Source organism: Phalacrocorax aristotelis, chromosome 5 (assembly GCF_949628215.1).
Source record: "Phalacrocorax aristotelis chromosome 5, bGulAri2.1, whole genome shotgun sequence".
Lineage (NCBI taxonomy): Eukaryota > Metazoa > Chordata > Aves > Suliformes > Phalacrocoracidae > Phalacrocorax > Phalacrocorax aristotelis.
Window position 1 is genome coordinate 8,260,178 of NC_134280.1, and position 16,440 is coordinate 8,276,617.

At 39.2% G+C, this 16,440-nt stretch overlaps 1 protein-coding gene across 3 annotated transcripts in view; it reads left to right on the forward strand.

The window, feature by feature from the left end:
• The window catches only part of TMEM163 (transmembrane protein 163), a 100,834-nt gene that overhangs the window by 69,931 nt on the left and 14,463 nt on the right, over positions 1-16,440 (forward strand). For all 3 annotated transcript variants that reach the window (XM_075092889.1, XM_075092887.1, XM_075092888.1), the window contains one exon: positions 9,655-9,751. In XM_075092889.1, coding sequence (XP_074948990.1) covers positions 9,655-9,751 — 97 coding nt within the window. The remainder of the gene's footprint in view (positions 1-9,654; positions 9,752-16,440) is intronic.

The following is a 16,440-nucleotide window of genomic DNA, read 5'->3' on the forward strand; positions in this document are numbered from 1 at the left end:
GTTCCTTTTAAAGTGTATCTTAAAGTGACTCTATTCCCTTTTCACCCAGCAACAGGCAGGTATAAATACTCTGAAGAGCTGTGATTCTGTACAGTTTGGTGTCCAAGCCCTCCTCAGTAACTAAATGTGATAATAGACAAGCTACAGTATAACTCTGATTGGACACAAAGAAGCTTAAGATTAGCAGTAGAGCATGACAGAGAAGCAGGAATCTCAAGACTGAGGCTGATACTGCATCTTTTGCGTGTGTATTACAGTAATATGCCACAGTGGCTAGTAATTGTTCTTTTTAGAGTAAGCCCTGTAATGGGTTTAAGAGGCAGATTTTACAGTCTTCACAGTTCTGGCTGTCACCCTAATATAAAATGTGGTTAGAATTATCTCAGCAATATCACAGAATGGGTAGCAAAGAACAAATGTCAGTGAACAGCTGAATTGCAATTTTAATGCTTCTTTTTCTAAATCATGGACAACAGAGCTGTACTTGTGGCACAATGTGCAGTAGACTGAACAGGCCCTTTCCTGCCATAGAGATTTTGCCATCACCTGCCCCTGCTGTGTCCGGGGTGTGTGCAGGGGTGGCTGTTGCTGTGCAGGCCGACACTCCTAGCACGGCTGCTTAGGCCTTTTCCCTGCTTCTTTACATACTTTTTTCTGGTGGCAGGAATGGTCCTTGCTCTATTCCTCCTATTCCTCACTTGTGTGACAGCAGATTAGGATGTATAGGTAGCAAACAGAGGCTGCTGTGGAAGAGAAGGTAGCTGTGAGGAGAAGAAAAGCTGTGGGTCTTGAAAGGACATGGATTGCAGTTGAGATCAAGGGGAGAGAAAGCAAAGAGAGGCCCACATCTGCAGCATCCCCAGCCATCCCTTGGGTCCCCAAAAGGCTGCAAACCAGAACAAACACTTTCAGCCCCTTCTCTCTGAAACATCCTCTGACTTCTTCTCTTTCTATATTCTTTGTCCACTGACTTAGTTCTGAGTCCTATTCCATTTTCTCTGCCCTGCTGCACTTCATTCCTAGCAGCCAGAACCCACTGGTTTGCCGCCAGAAAATAATTTGTTGGTGACCAAAGATGGGGCTTTTTCCTCCTGAGTTCTCACTTTTGAATATCAGCATTCAATTTTGCCTGTGCTTGAGAAATCTTGGGCTAGCTGTGACTGGAATTTTATACTTGGCTACTGTAATCGGACCGTAAGAGCTGCAATAATACAAATACTAAATGAAAGTAGGCCTAGCTTTGTTTAAACAGGCTGACTGCCTCTCATCTAGAAGAAACGTGGTGCAGATCATTGCAAGCTCCACATTACTAATGAAGGAGCATTCATAGACTGTAATCAGTATTAGGTTATGGAAAGGAAGAATAAAAACAAGAGTACCAGTAAAGCGAAGAGATACAAAAGGGTTCCTGTCATGTGGCTAGACACAAAAGATTGTATAGAGAGATACAGGGTTAAAAAGTGAATGATTACTGTACGTTCAAAAGTATTTTCCTAACTCCTGACATAACAAAAACCTCTTGGGCAGTTGCCTTGCATGTTGTGCCATATGACTTCCCCTGAATGATTCCATACATGATGTTCACTCTGTCACACACTAATACTAAAATGCTTTCAATTCATAGCGAAACAGGAATTAACACATTTATAGTTTTTATTAAATTAGTTACTTATATTATTTAAATTTTTTCTTACTTAAACTCTAGAGGTTTCATTAGTGGGTTTATTCAGAGATTAAATCCTGTATCCATCATAAAACTGATTTGCTCAGCTTTGCTGAAAAAGCTCACATTACTCCTGGGCTTAGAGCTCATATTGCTGTTATTGGCCTGCAGCTCATTTTAATGCTAAGTTAGAGTTCCTTGCAAAGTAATAGTTTTAACACTACCTCTTTACTCCAGTGGTGAAACTAGCCTGTAGAGGTTTTAACGTTTCCTTTTCTGTGGGCTATTAGGAGCCATTAGTGCTGAAAGAACTTGAGAGAGCCTGCAGAGAAAAAGATTTTGTGAATAAAAATTTATAGGATCATAGGATAAATCAGGTTGGGAGGGCCTCAGGAGGTTTCTAGCCCAGGCTCCTGCTCAAAGCAGAGTCAGCTGTGAGATCAGAATAGGTTGGGCAGAAATTTATCCAGTCAGGTCTTTAATACTTCCAAGAATGGAAACTCCGAAACCCCTCTGGGCACACTGTTCCACTATTTCCATGGTGGAAAACTAATTTCTCTTAGAGGAATAGATCATGGTAAGATTCTTATTGCTCAAGAAAATACAGAATTAAAATATGCTAGATTAATGCAGCCCTTGGAAGGTAACAGAATTATAGGTAGAAATTAGGAGTATTATCTTTTATTTATAGTATGTTAGCTGCCAGAGAATTGGATGAGGAACTGAAGCCTGTTTTGTTGGCAGCTTTGCAAATATAAGAATATAGTTTCTACCTCAAGAATGTCAATACAAACACTAGTGGTTTATAGTTACTTTTTTACAGTTCTCTTTGTCATGTTTATCTCTGCAGCTCTGCTAAAATTATTAAAATGTTTTCCATGAATAAGGTAAGCAATGTTTTCAATTAATAAGATAAATAATCTTGATACAAGAAAATTTTTTTACAGTGAGAACAATCAATCACTAAAACAACCTCCCCAGGGATGTGGTGGGGTCCCTGTCAGAGGAGGTTTTCAAGGTGCAATTGGGCAGGGTGCTGGATAATCTCATCTTGGCTCCCTTTTTCATGAAAGGTTGGACTGGGCGATTTTCTGAGGACTCTTCCAACCTGGGTTGTTCTATGGTTCTGTGAGGTTCTTTACACTGGTATAAGTAATAAAAAACCAAATAACCCCTGTAATCAAAAAAGATCAGGTAATCTGAGATACAGCAATGAATAAACAAGGCAGAACAGTGCAGTATTTGACAAGAAGGTTAGGTTTTCAATATTACATTTTAGTTGTATCATATCTTACTGAAACTGGGAAGTATTTAGACTGCTACTGACAATCTTGCTTTATTCTGCATGGTGTCATCACATTTCAGGGACTATTTTAATGAACTTGAAGTGTGGTGTAATAGGTTCCAGGATGTAACAGACATACTCCCAAATATGTGAGACTCTTTCCCGCTCCACTGCCCCAAAACAACTGTTCCTCTGAGCTACTAAGAGAAAGTTAACACTTTTTTGCAGGTTATATTTGTATGTGTCATTATTTTTTTTCTGAATCCTTAATTCTATTGAACCACCTTTGCTGCGTATGAGAGCAGATTGACTTGAGAGGAGTAATTACCAAGAGCTTCATTACAAACCCACATTGGTACTGTGTTACTGTACTCCATTTGCCAGAAAGGTAGCAGGATGACACTTAAGACGGGAAGCCTCTTGCCTTGGCTATTTTATAGCAGTCAATTGATATGAGGAAAACTCTCTTATGAGTCACCCTTGTGTAGCTTACCCCAGATCTCTTTTGAGCCAGTATATAGCAGAGCTTGTCACTGGAGGTATATTTGTAACTTTGTTATTATTATCTATTTAATTTTTATAAAGTGTTACAAAACAAGTAGCTGAGAGTCTAAATCTGCGGTCTTACCTCAGGCTGAGTGCTGCTTACATGGAAGAGTAGTCCGTTTGGCTGAAATGGGTCACTCATGTAAAGAGTATTCAGTGTGGCAAGAGCCTTGCTAAAGGTAAAATTGCTTTATTGCATTGAAGATTAATCACCATAGAGATCTGAGTGAGATTAGTCTTTAGTTCTGTGATGGAAATATTACATAATTTTAGTCTTACCACTACCTGTAGGGAATCATAACAAATAATTATGAAAGTAAGACAGAATTAAGGACAAATCCATGAATTAGAAGATTGTTTTGTTGTGTCTGCTAGATGCAAATGAATTGAATAGTTGGACCTTTTTTCCTTAGGAAATTAATTTTGTGGTAGAGGGAAAAAAAAGTTATTAACAGCAGCTGAAAATTGTCAGTCTGGGGAGATGCAACCCCCTGAATCTCAGTACTTTTCATAGCCACTTGCTTAAAAGCCATTAAGTTACGCGAAGTAACAAATTTTTGATTAAGGGAAAGACTATCTGGTGCTTACAGTGACGGATTTCCTTTTCTGGTTTCCTTATGAGTTGTGAAAATTTGTCATAAAAATGAAGAACTGTGTCTGCTAGAGCTCTGTACAGGGAATGTGTTACAGAAAACATGAGGTGGCAGCTGAATGTCATGTAATACAGTTATGCTAATCTTATTTTGATGGGTGTGAGTGCAAATATCCAGGACTGGTGTAATACAAAATTGATATTTATGGGGTTGTATAAATATAAATGGATTGTAGTACTACTTTCCGAAGAATGTCTTTTGGAAATTGTCATGTTGTAGCACACCCAGAACCAAGCTTTAGATTGGAGGCACGAGTTTAGTTTTTAGGATTTAGACATAATCATGTTTCTGAATTTCACTAGAAGTGAACTAGCAGTAGCTGAAGCTCAAAAGCTGTATAAAGTCTTTTGCAGTTTTGAAAGTCCAAATAAGTTCATTCTCAATGCCTGAGGCTGCAGTACAACTTATTTAACAGTACATTCCATCTGTGACAAAGCTATATTGAAAAGTTGACAAAATCGGTAAGTCATTGTATTAAAAAATGAAGTCATACTTTATATTATCTTCTGGATTTTCAGGCAGAAATACTGCATCAAAAACACATCAGGAAGTATCTTCGGCAGACCATGATCTGCCACCAAGACCTACAACAAACTAAAGAACTTGGTGGTTTCACTGTTAAAATTGTAATAATATATTCTCTTTACTGACAACTTAATGATATAGTTGTAACTACTCCTGCATTCTAAGTGCCGTTGTTCTAAATAAAAAAACAAAACAAAACAAAACAAAACTGCAACCCTTTGGAAGTTTGAGCTTTAGTTGATCTAAAAGTTGATTATTGCCTGGATATCAGAGAGGTGCCCTCAAGGTTGTCCTTTCTGAAATAGTCTGTTGTTCCTTAAACTATACTGCATTCTGAAAGGTTCCAGAAAGCTTATTGTTTCTGAAAAACATGTTTTTCCCCCCTATGTTTTAAAATGTTTTGTCTGAATTGTCTCTGTTCCTCTTTCTTTTTAGAAGCAATATATTACATGGAGCTGAGGGAGATTTCAGATTCACTCATTCGTCATTAGACCTTAACTGTTGCCTGTTAAACCTGTTGTGATCAATTTTTTTGCATTATAGATCAATCTCTAATGATGTAGTAGATATTTACTGGGAAACTCTTATACAAACTCATGTGGAAATAGATATAAAATATGTACATGATTCTCGGTAGCTGCTGGAGCTGTAAGTAAGTGGTACTGGTGGCTTATGATACATGGAGATCTGTTCATCTTGGGTGATACTGGACAGAGAGTACCCTCATGTCTTAGCAAGAAGGTACCAATGTTTTGGAATATGAGGGCGTTAGGTGGGTCACCAGTTGCTCTGGAGTGTCTGAATTGCTGACAGGGATTATGGGGGACCTGGAGATTGAGGAACATTTATTGCACTATGATGATTCCAAGCCAGGGGTATCTGTAAAATACATTAGATTTTCGGTCAAACCTCAGTTCTGTATAGCTCCTCTTTCATTATTTTATATGAATACTTCTGAGTTGACTTGAACTTGTTTAGAAATGGCAGTTGGCTCCTCTAATTTAGTTGAATGTTATTAATGAAGTTGCATTTGCCAACAATCTTGGCACTAACACCCTTTGAGTGCAGTTGGAAACACTATTTAGTTACAAAGCAGTTGAGTAATTGTCAGCAGATGGAAGTTAGCAGGCTTGTATTAAAGTTTTTGTTGTCTAATGGCTTGAAAATGAAGCAAGCTTACAGTAACCAATTACGATTTGTTTATTATGTACTACAGTTAACATTTCAGATTAATTTTTGGAGGCTTCTTATTTTGTACATTTGTAGTTGAATTTTGCATGATTTGCAGTCTAGACAGAAATTATTTTTCTGGCAAATGAGATTGAAAGAAGACACTATGCAGTATTTTGTTCTAGTGGTTTTGCAGATAAACTGATGCACTCAAGAAGACAAGAAATGTATTTTTGCCCTTAAAGTACTATGTATGCCATTACTCATGAATTTTACATGGCTATGGATTCCAAAAGCCAGTATATAATGGAGAAGTTAGGCTAGCTAAATATGATAACTGAATGCTGATTCAAACCTCAGACTGCATTTCTGTCCGCTATTAACACCCTTGTCACTGCTAATTAACATCTTCCTTTTTTCTTTCTACTTTTAGCTATTTCTGATTAAGTAGGTGTATGGGAATTCTTTTGACACAGTAAAACTCATCTGGGGAATAAGAGATGCAGCTCAAGATTGCTGAAGTCATTGCTTACCTGCTGGCATAGGCAAAGATGCAAAATATTTGTTGTCAGGCTTGGGTGGTTGGAGAGTTTACAGAGAACCACAAACTCTCCAACATGCATGAGAACTGAATCCAGCCAGTGGCCAGGGCAAGTGCTGGTTCCCTGGACACATCAGACTTGTGCCAGCAAGGCTCCTGCCAAGCCCTTAGGCAACGTTTGCCTGTCTTCCTCAGAAGATGCATGTAGGGAATAGAAGGTATGCTAAGGGAAAGCGATGATGCTTCGCTGTCTTCTTTTTCCCATACCCTTGGCATTCAACAATACATATTGGCACGGGAAGTTGAATCAGTTGTGTCCAACTCAGGTTTGTGACTATGTTGGTTTAAGCCTGCTGGGAAAGATAGAAAAGCTTCTCTTTCAGTGTTGCTTTCAGATGAAATGTCAGCATATTGCATGAAGTGTATCTTATCAATCTGTCACTGGCTCAGCAAACGGCCTTAGACAAGTCAGCCAACTTTTGTGGGCCAGTTCTGTGTTCAAGTTACCTAATGCCTGCATTTGTCCTAGGTAAACGAGCAGAACTTGTATATGTTTCTGTACCTCATTAAAAAAAAAAAAAAACAAAAAAAAATCATTACAACAGAGTCTGTTGTGAGGGATTGGGCAGTATAAGCTTCTTAGGTTATGGCAGTGCTAAATATTACAGAGGTAATGCATAAGGTGGTACTGAAAAGTTTTGAGTTTGACAAAAGTAGGTCAAGAGGCTCTGGACAGATTTCTGTGCAGCGATCCATTCAGAGTGAAACAGCAAATATCTGAAAAGAATCTATTGCAGAACAGGAACCTGCTTGCAAATATGCAGTGAAAAATGGAAAGCCCTCTAATTTTCAGTCTTACTCATTTTTTTGGGGAGATGAACTTTCCTCCCGTCCGTATTGCCATTTAATGATCACTTCTCACTGCAGGATTGCAGAGAATCTATTCTGTGAGTTTCTTCTTCCGTCACAGACTATGGGCCAGATTTTGGTTCTTGTGTTTGAGTCTAGGGGGAGGACTCTAGGGTAAACAGACTGTCTCAAGCCTTTTTTGCCTACTTTTTACAACAGGATGTGTTTAACAAGAATGAGGGCTGTGTTGCAATTTACTACAACGAAGTTAAACATTTGTCTTAAAATAGGTGTAGCAGAGTTTTGTTTACCTGAGACAAGTACCTCGTCTCCAATACCACTCCATTGCTAGGAAGGATGCTGGTGTCTACGTTGTCTGTGCTCCCCTGTAGAAGGGCAGCCCCTTTACTGAGAACTTGTCTGTAGGATTATGTGGATTGTCCACGATGTGGTTTAATATTGCTTGTGTTAGGGAATAAAATGACCAGCTGCTCACCTGTGCCACTGCTGAGGCTGCGTCTGCTGACCTAGGCAGAGCAATGGCAGTTCAGCTGCAGTCTCTGGATTGAGCTTGATGTGAACATTACGTGTGCTGCCAACCACCAGATGGCCTGGTGTCTGAGTTGTTCAAAATAGTAGCATGCTACTGGAATAATTATAGCATCCATAAATTGAGCTAACAGATAGGTACCAAATGATGAATAACCAGCAAAGGAAATACAACTTTTGAAGAAAAACATGTACATATAAATATAACTTCTTAACTATTTTATGCTTTAAACATTAAAATTACTCTTACTGTATATGGTTGACAGCTGCCTGAATATGAGCCAGCAGTGTGCCCAGGTGGCCAAGAAGGCCACCAGCACCCGGGCTTGTATCAGGAATAGTGTGGCCAGCAGGAGCAGGGCAGGGATGGGGCCCCTGTACTCTGCACTGGTGAGGCTGCACCTTGAATGCTGGGCTCAGTTTCGGGCCCCTCAGGACAAGAAGGACATTGAGGTGCTGGCATGTGTCCAGAGAAGGGCAACGGAGCTGGGGAAGGGTCTGGAGAGCAAGTCTTATGAGGAGAGGTTGAGGGAACTGGGATTGTTTTAGTCTGGAGAAGAGGAGCCTGAGGGGAGACCTTATCACTCTCTACAACTACCTGAAAGGAGGTTGTAGTGAGGTGGGTGTTGGTCTCTTCTCCCTAGTAACAAGCAATAGGACAAGACGCAATGGCCTCAAGCTGTGCCAGGGGAAGTTTAGGTTGGATATTAGGAAAAAATTCTTCACCAAAAGGGTTGTCATGCATTGGCACAGGCTGCCCAGGGAGGTGGTGGAGTCTCCATCCCTGGAGGCATTTAAAAGAAGGGTGGACGTGGTGCTTGAGGATATGGTTTAGTGGTGGACTTGGCAGTGATAGGTTAGCGGTTGGACTCGATGATCATAAGGGTCTTTTCCAACCTTAACGATTCTATGATTCTGTATCTATCTATTGTAGTAAAATTTTATATGAAGAGCTTTTGGTAAAATGGAGTTATGGATATATCAATACTGTAATAGACTGGCTATTATTGTTTGTGTTGGGGCAAAACAAAGCCTTATATCCTGAAATATTTCATGGCAAGAGGAACTCCATTTCAGAGTAGTATCGGTCTGTATGTTTGAACAAAAGCAGGAGTCTTCTCTTTTACTGTGAAGTTCTGTGTATGCATTATGTGCTTTGAAAACCTCATTGTGGCAGTGTCCTATATAAAACTTACTTTCTGTTGATTATTCTCTGTTACTTTATATTCTCTTCATTAAGCCATTTGTTTGCTTTTTATTAGACTGGATTGCAGGCTCTGCAGGGCAGGAATACAGATTCTAATTCTGTACAGCACCTATCCTGATGAGACACTGATCCTTATTTTGGTGTTGAGAGACCCTTGGACAGGCTACGAAGTGATGCACCCAGCCTGCTGATTTTTTTAAATATCTCCACCTAAAGTATTTCTTGGAGATTTTGGGAGGAAACAGATATTTCAGGTTCTGTTATGCTACTGACCAGATTTACCAAGCATCTGTCCTGGTTTGGTAAAGAGAATGAAGTTCCCTTGATTATTTCTAATGTGAGATCCTAGCAAAACAAAGAGAAACAGACCTCTAGAGGACTCTGATAAATCATCAGGAGTAGAAGAGATGTGTCTTTCTCCCTCACTCTGAAACATCATCTGCTGTGCCCTATCTTCTCACGTATAATCCATATTTTAAGAACTGGAAAGGAACTGAATTTTTCTTTTCATTCTCCTCTTTAATTCAAGTCTCTATCTTTAGCTCCTTAAGATTTTTTTATTATTAATATTCTGTTGTGTGTTATCCTTCAGCAGTGGGAGAGTTGACAACTCCAAATATGTTCTTAACGTTTCTTTTTATTTTTCTCTTTTTTCTTTCCCCCCAGAGCTTGTGTTATCTTGGGTGTCATATTCCTCCTGTCATCTCTATGTATTGTGATCAAAGCCATCCATGATCTTGCGAAGAAGGTGCTTCCGGAAGTGGTAAGGTGATTCATGTTCTTGAAAATGTTCTGTTTATTCCCTACATTGCCAGTGAGACTGAGAAAGGCCAGCGTCTCCTTTCAACAAACCCCATAGAACTCAGCAAAGCTGTAGCAGGTGCATATCCTGTCTGGCTGCACATACTGGTCCTAGTCTTCAAGCAGTATTTTTTCCTTATGTGATGGAGTTCTAGTATTGATGGGTTTTTATAGGTTTTACCCCATCTTTTCTTCTTCATGATTACCTTTATGGGCCAAATCTTTTTCAGCATAATCACTTAAAGCTTTTACATAGGACTGTAAGAGTTTACTTACAGAGAGGAGGTCCCTCTGGGCTTAATGAAAGCAGTAGAATTGTATGAGGAGAACATTTCCACACTTAACTACTCCAATGGCTTCAGTATTTTATTTTTATTATGGAAAAAATGTATTTTTGGATTGTATTTTTTTGTTTTCCAGCTCTTGCCTCCAATTCCAGAGCCATGTACGAGTAGCAGGAATGGAACAGGTGAGGGGAGCATGCTGGGTGAAAGAGCTGGCTTTTCAACTGGCTCACCATGGAGCATCACAAAGGGCTTTTCTTCTGCTCTCTGCTTTCCTTTGGTTATGAAAGCCAGCCCATACTTGGCCCATAGAGCAGCTCTTCCCAGCGGCCTTTCTCTCAGCTCTGCTCTGTCCTGTCCTGCTTGCTTCCTTTCAGTAGTGGGTATTAACTTCCCTGAGCTCTACTCATCCAAACCAGCTACTCACTGGGAGAGCCATTTGGTAGTGGTTCCACTCCCAGAAGACTCTTTTATTAAAAAGAGTCTCAAACAAAATGAGGCTTCAGTTCAGTTATTGTATATACAAACCAACCTGGACCTTCTGTATTCAGCCTTCATGAAGTTTGGTCTATTTGTAAGTGTGCGCAGACTTTTGCACTGGGGTTTCACCCTGCCAAGTACCATTCTCAACACATCAGTAGAGAGAAACCTAATCTCACTTCCAACCAGGAGATGGAGGCAGAGCTGGAAAAAAAAAAAAAAAAAGGCAAAAATGGAATTTCAACTTGTTACCCTCTGTTAACAATGCAGACGACCTACTGCGTCCTGTGCTCCCATGGAAACTTCCAAGAAGCTGGGCAACTACAGAAACTTATTTTCAGTACTTTAACGAAATTTGGGAAAAGATGAATAGTGTAGCAAAAGCCCATGAACTAATGCATTACTGAATTGCAGCCAGGTACATTGTCTGACTGCAGGTGTTTCATGTTCTATTTGCATTTTATTTTTCCTCTTTTCCAGTCTTCAAAATTTGCTGCCTCCTCAGCTCTGCTGGCGTAACAGCACATTAAGTTGTTCACCAGCCTGGTTCTGTCAGAATGATCTAGGTTAGCTTAAACACTTTTAATAGTCAGTTGTTAAACTCAGCCAAAACATTTTGACAGAAATGGGTTAGGGAGTGAGCATGGATGCTGTTGTGCCAGTAAAGCTGAGGGAGATCCTGGTACGGGTGAGGGGAGGCCCTACGGTCATGGGCAGCTGCAGGACAACCTTTTGACTTGGCTGTACCCAAACAGTGCATCTGGCTACAGTTTGACTCCTATTTAGTGAGAAAATGAAATACATAGTCTTGATGCTGTGAAGTGGGAGTAAAGTAAGAAAGGAGGGTGCAATTATAATAAAAACACCCGTTTGGTGAATTTATGGTGGCGTAGATTGGATTAATCTGGAAATTTGGATGTCTCAGTCTAATTAATTGTGGGCAAATGCCCTAATAAATCCAGCAGTGGGAATAAAAGTTTAAAAAGGCTGTCATCTGTATCTCACTTTTCTATTGTTACAGGCACTGTCTATACATGAAGGCTCTGTCTTACATGGGAGGAAATGTCTCCTATTTGCAGCATCAAAGTTATTTTGACTTGCAGACATGTTGTATTTCCTCATTTTTAATTTTCAATTTTTGAAATGCACTTATAGTGGGGAGAAAAATATGAAATTAGAGCTACAGAAAGGTATCCACAAAGAGAAGCTCCCACTACATTTCAAGTGTCCTGTAAGGATAATTTGTACAAATCCCTTTTGTCACAGACTGCCTTGGATTCAGACTTTGGTGTGCTAAGACTGTGTCAAGTAGGTAGAAGTTAGGGTGGGTGCTGCTTACGTTTGACACAGTATCAGGATAAATAGATAATTTTATTCCCATGACGTCAGGCTGATTGTTCTCGCCCATTTAGTCACTCAAGTACTGTCAACTGTTTGAAAGATGTATCTTGCAGAGCATGGACTGTGGCTGACTAGTGGCAGGGTAAAAGCCACATGCACGCACAAAGGTTTTTCATACCTTGCAATTCTGCCTGGAAAGTAGGTTAGAACAAGGGCTGAAAAAAGATGGTACGTCTGTTCAGTGTCTCTTAAATGACACGAAGAGGATTCTTATTTCAAAGTCTTTCAGTACATCTCACTGCGGGACACCAATTCAGAAAGGATTGCATGACTGGTGAAATATGTCTTTGTAAACCAAGAATAACACTGAAAAATAGGGAGACCAAGAGAACAGCATTACTGCTGCAAGTCGTGGCCAGTGAGGTATTACGCCTAGGAATTGCTACATTAAAAATCGTTGGGGGAAAAGGATGTTGTTTAATAGAAACGTTTTCAGTTGGTCTAGCTGTGCCTGAATCTGATCCTGATTTTCTGTTTGCGTAATGCTCCCTTAGCTGCTCTGTGTCTCAGCAGAAATAGTCATTCTTCCCAGTTGTTTGGCTCTTTGCTGATGGAGTATGTTCTCAGCTAATCCACAGCTGCCCAGGCGATATCATTAGCATCTTAGTAGAGTGGAAATCTGCTGAAGTTAAATCAGTAAGAGGGAGAAGTTTCTGCCTCGACTCTTCTATTCAGGGTGCTGTGTTCTACTTCTCGGACCACCAATGAGCTAATTGCTAATTATACCAATTTTTGTAATATCTTATAATGTAATTTAGCTATAATGTATGGACATATATGGAAAAATTATAGAAAGGCATTTTCTGCTAACGGCTTTTTGCATAGCAGTGAAGTAACCAGTTCTGCATCAAAATAGTGACCTGAAATATTTTTCTGATGGTGATTTCTGTATTACTGGGATTTCATATTAATGTGATGCTCTGATGCCAGGGTAGTAACCTCATGCTGTGAGCAAGAACAGAACGTTAAGACCAAGGAAGGGTAGTGTAACTCCACTGGTGTCCCAAACTGGTATAAAACTAGGGTGAAGAGCTCTGTGCTACATTAAGAGGATATATGTACGCTTCAACATAAGTTTCACATGTGAGTCATAGTCACATGATTTAAAAAATTTTTTTGTACAGTTTACGTCTTTATTAGTCTGTCTTGAAGCAAAGGTCATTGAAGATGTGGGTACTTTTCAAAGTGTCTCGTGAAATTTTAGATGTGTGACTTCAATATTAGGGGAGAAAATGCAGCTGAAACCCAACTGGAAGACGTTGCTCTTGGTGTTCAGATACTGAACACAAAGCTTATATTGTCAGTCTTGAAGACAGAAATGGTTTGGAATGCATTGCTCTGCTGTTTGTGGGGGGATTTAAGATTAATGTAATGTTAGTCAGAGCAACATGACTGCATCATTCTCAGAACTATAAAGTCTCTTTTTACATCTTAATTTGTGGTAAACTTCAGTGACTTTGTCGGGGTTGAATATTGGGAGCGGTTATAATTTCTCTGGCTTCATTTTAATTTGCATAAGTTTTGGAGAAAATGGTATGATGTGGATAAGTTTAATTTAAGAAATGAAACAGATGAAGCAATTAAGTATCTGCTTGTTAATTGTAAGGTGCTATGATTGAAATCCTGAAAGCATAGTCAGTCACTTCTGAATAATTCTGGATCAATTATACAAGGTTCATTGTTTTTCTTGTGGCATATAAGATACATTGGTTACATAATCTGTCAGTTCTTAATACGCATGTAGTAAGAAAGATATTTCCTTGGAAAGAATTTGAGATCTTTAATGTAGAGATTCTGTTGTCCTTGAAGCGGATCTCAGAAGAGTTGCCTTCATGAAAATACTACCAATAACAAAGGACTAAGGAATCATTTGAAATACTTCAAATGTTTTGAACACAGGTTTTCTTTTACTTATGTGGACATTTAGAAACAAGAGTCTTGACTATTGTCATTTCATGTGATGATTTCAGCTGCAGATCTGATGGTTCTCACCAGGATTTGGAGAACCAAAAGGAGAATGACAGGTTTACACATTAATGGCGTTTTCAGCTCGACTACCCCCTCCTGTAAGGGGCTTAAACGTCCACAGTTCCTTGTTAGACTGCAGAGAGGAGCTACTTAATTTACAGGACAGGAGCTCAAGTTCAGCTCAGTCAGGCATTTTTCAGTCACCTGTTTGAATTCTCTTTTTTTTTCCATGCCAAATGTAATTTTGTTGAAACAGTGTGAATGACAGCACTCCTGATCTGCACTGGCATAGGAGAGAGGACAATTAGAGCTCCTGACTTTCTGAATTTCTTAATACTGCTTCTGCCTTTCTTTTCTGCTTTTTGTTTGGTTTACCTCTTTCTCTGTGTTAAGAAAAATAAATAATAGGTAGTGTATGTCACTATGCATGCTTTCAGCACAGCTGATGCTTTTTGTAATTATTTTTAATGCTTCAAAACCTTGGGAAACACAGAAATGGTTTTCCTTTCCTTTGGTCCTTTTGGTTCCCTTGCTTGATATGCCAAGGACTGTAGTTAACTTTGAAATAGCCTGTAAGGCAACATATGAATCACTAGGTAGATTAATTGGTTTAAAATATGGGTAAGTTTAATGATAAGTGTTTGTCTGGAATTTTGACTCCTGGTAACATGTGTGTTTTCTATATGCAACAGCAACTGTGGCCATACCAGGTCAGGCTAAAGGTCCATCTTTGGTCATCACTGACTTTCTTCACACCTTTCTTTTTAGTTTTATCTCCATTTTCAGATGAGGAAGCCTGAAGAGCCCACAGGATTCTAGGTATAGGGGTACCAGGGATTTATACAATATGTTGATTCTGGAAAATTTCTACTGAGCACTGAATTGATATTTTTACAGAACTTCAAGTGTAGATTCCCTCTCCTGCACTTAATAGCAAGTTCAGAAATTGTCACTGTAGGTAAACTTAGGGTTTTCCCTGTGCACTGTACTTTCTTTTTAATTATGATATAAATATAAGCCTGCCCTAAAAAATGAGATTCTGTGTCAGGAGAGTTGGCCAGTGAATTAATTATACACTTACTATATAATTCTGTATTTGTATTAATTATACACTTCTTACTGTCATGGGGAAAAGTTTCTTTTCAAGTAACTGAGATACACGTTAATCCTCAGGGTTCAAAATACAGTCCCTTTTGCTAGTGGTTTCAATATTTGCGATGTAGAGCAGTGTTTTCCAACAACTGATCAATAGACTTGTATTGCTTATTGTGTTTTTAACTGAATGAATTAATGAAGTAATGAATTACGGTGTTGATGATAAAGGTAGATGTAGGAGAAATATTGCAGCTGAAGGGATCTGTTTGCCCCAAAAGTCTGGAAACTGCCAATATTGAATATATGCAGTGAGAAGTGTAATGGATTTTTTTCTCCCACGTTTTTGAAGCTTTGGACATTACTTTCAGTGAGCATGAGAAAATGTATTATGGGTCTCTGATTTTTGGACAGAGGAGTAAGTGATGAGAATAAAGCTTTCATGTCCCTTCCAGAGAGGATCTGTCTGGCGTGTAACCTTACCTTGAATTTGCAGAGATGCTGCATTTTCCTTTGGAGGCAAATTTGTGCGGGGGTGTGTAAGTAGGTGCAGTTTCTATATGCATCAACACATACACACAAGTAACTTTTTTTTTATCAAGGTGTGACCTCCATTCTCATTTGCCTGAAAGTATTTTTAATTAAAGCTTTCTTATTTTATGAATTTAGAGATGTGATGATATCTTCCACTTGTCTTGGAACATGTTGGTTTTGAAGGAAATCCTACTGTTTCTCTCCTTATCATATAGCTCAGATGCTGAGATATTTGGGTAAGATTTCCTGTAAAAAGTAGGTGTATGGGGTGCTGTACAGAGCCCATCCAGTGCTGCCAGCCCTTCCCAGAATTTTTAAGTGACACTTAGACTTCCTGTGCATGTGCTATACAGTGGATTTGCCCAAACACTATGCATATATGTACAATGAGAAGCTGCGCACATGCTACTGTACACCTGGAAAACTTGAAAAAATATGGAAAGATTGGAAAATCCAAAGAAAACAATTTTTTTTTTACAGGGAAGGGAGCTATACCATTAATCTATGGGAACCTTACAGCTACAAATTCCATGTCTTCCTGTGTTCTCCTATTTTTTTTCTATAGCTGTGAATTTCTTAGTTGTGAATCTTTGTTCTTTGAGAGTCTGCTTCAGCATGACATGCTGCAGTTATTATTTCAGTTTCATATCGTTGACCCCTAAGGAAATATTTTCCACTGATTAGATCTCCCCTCCACCCCCCACCCCCTTCTTTGTTCCTAATACACTTGCTGGAAGTGTTAGAAGAAGTAGGCCAGCTGCTCTTCTTTCTGGGGCGTTTGGAATTAAGAATTGTGATAATTTTAGCTGTTGTTCAAAACACCTGACTTAAAAAGCTAATCAGTATTTGATATTTGGAATATAAGACCTTCATTCTTTTTACCTTTCCACTT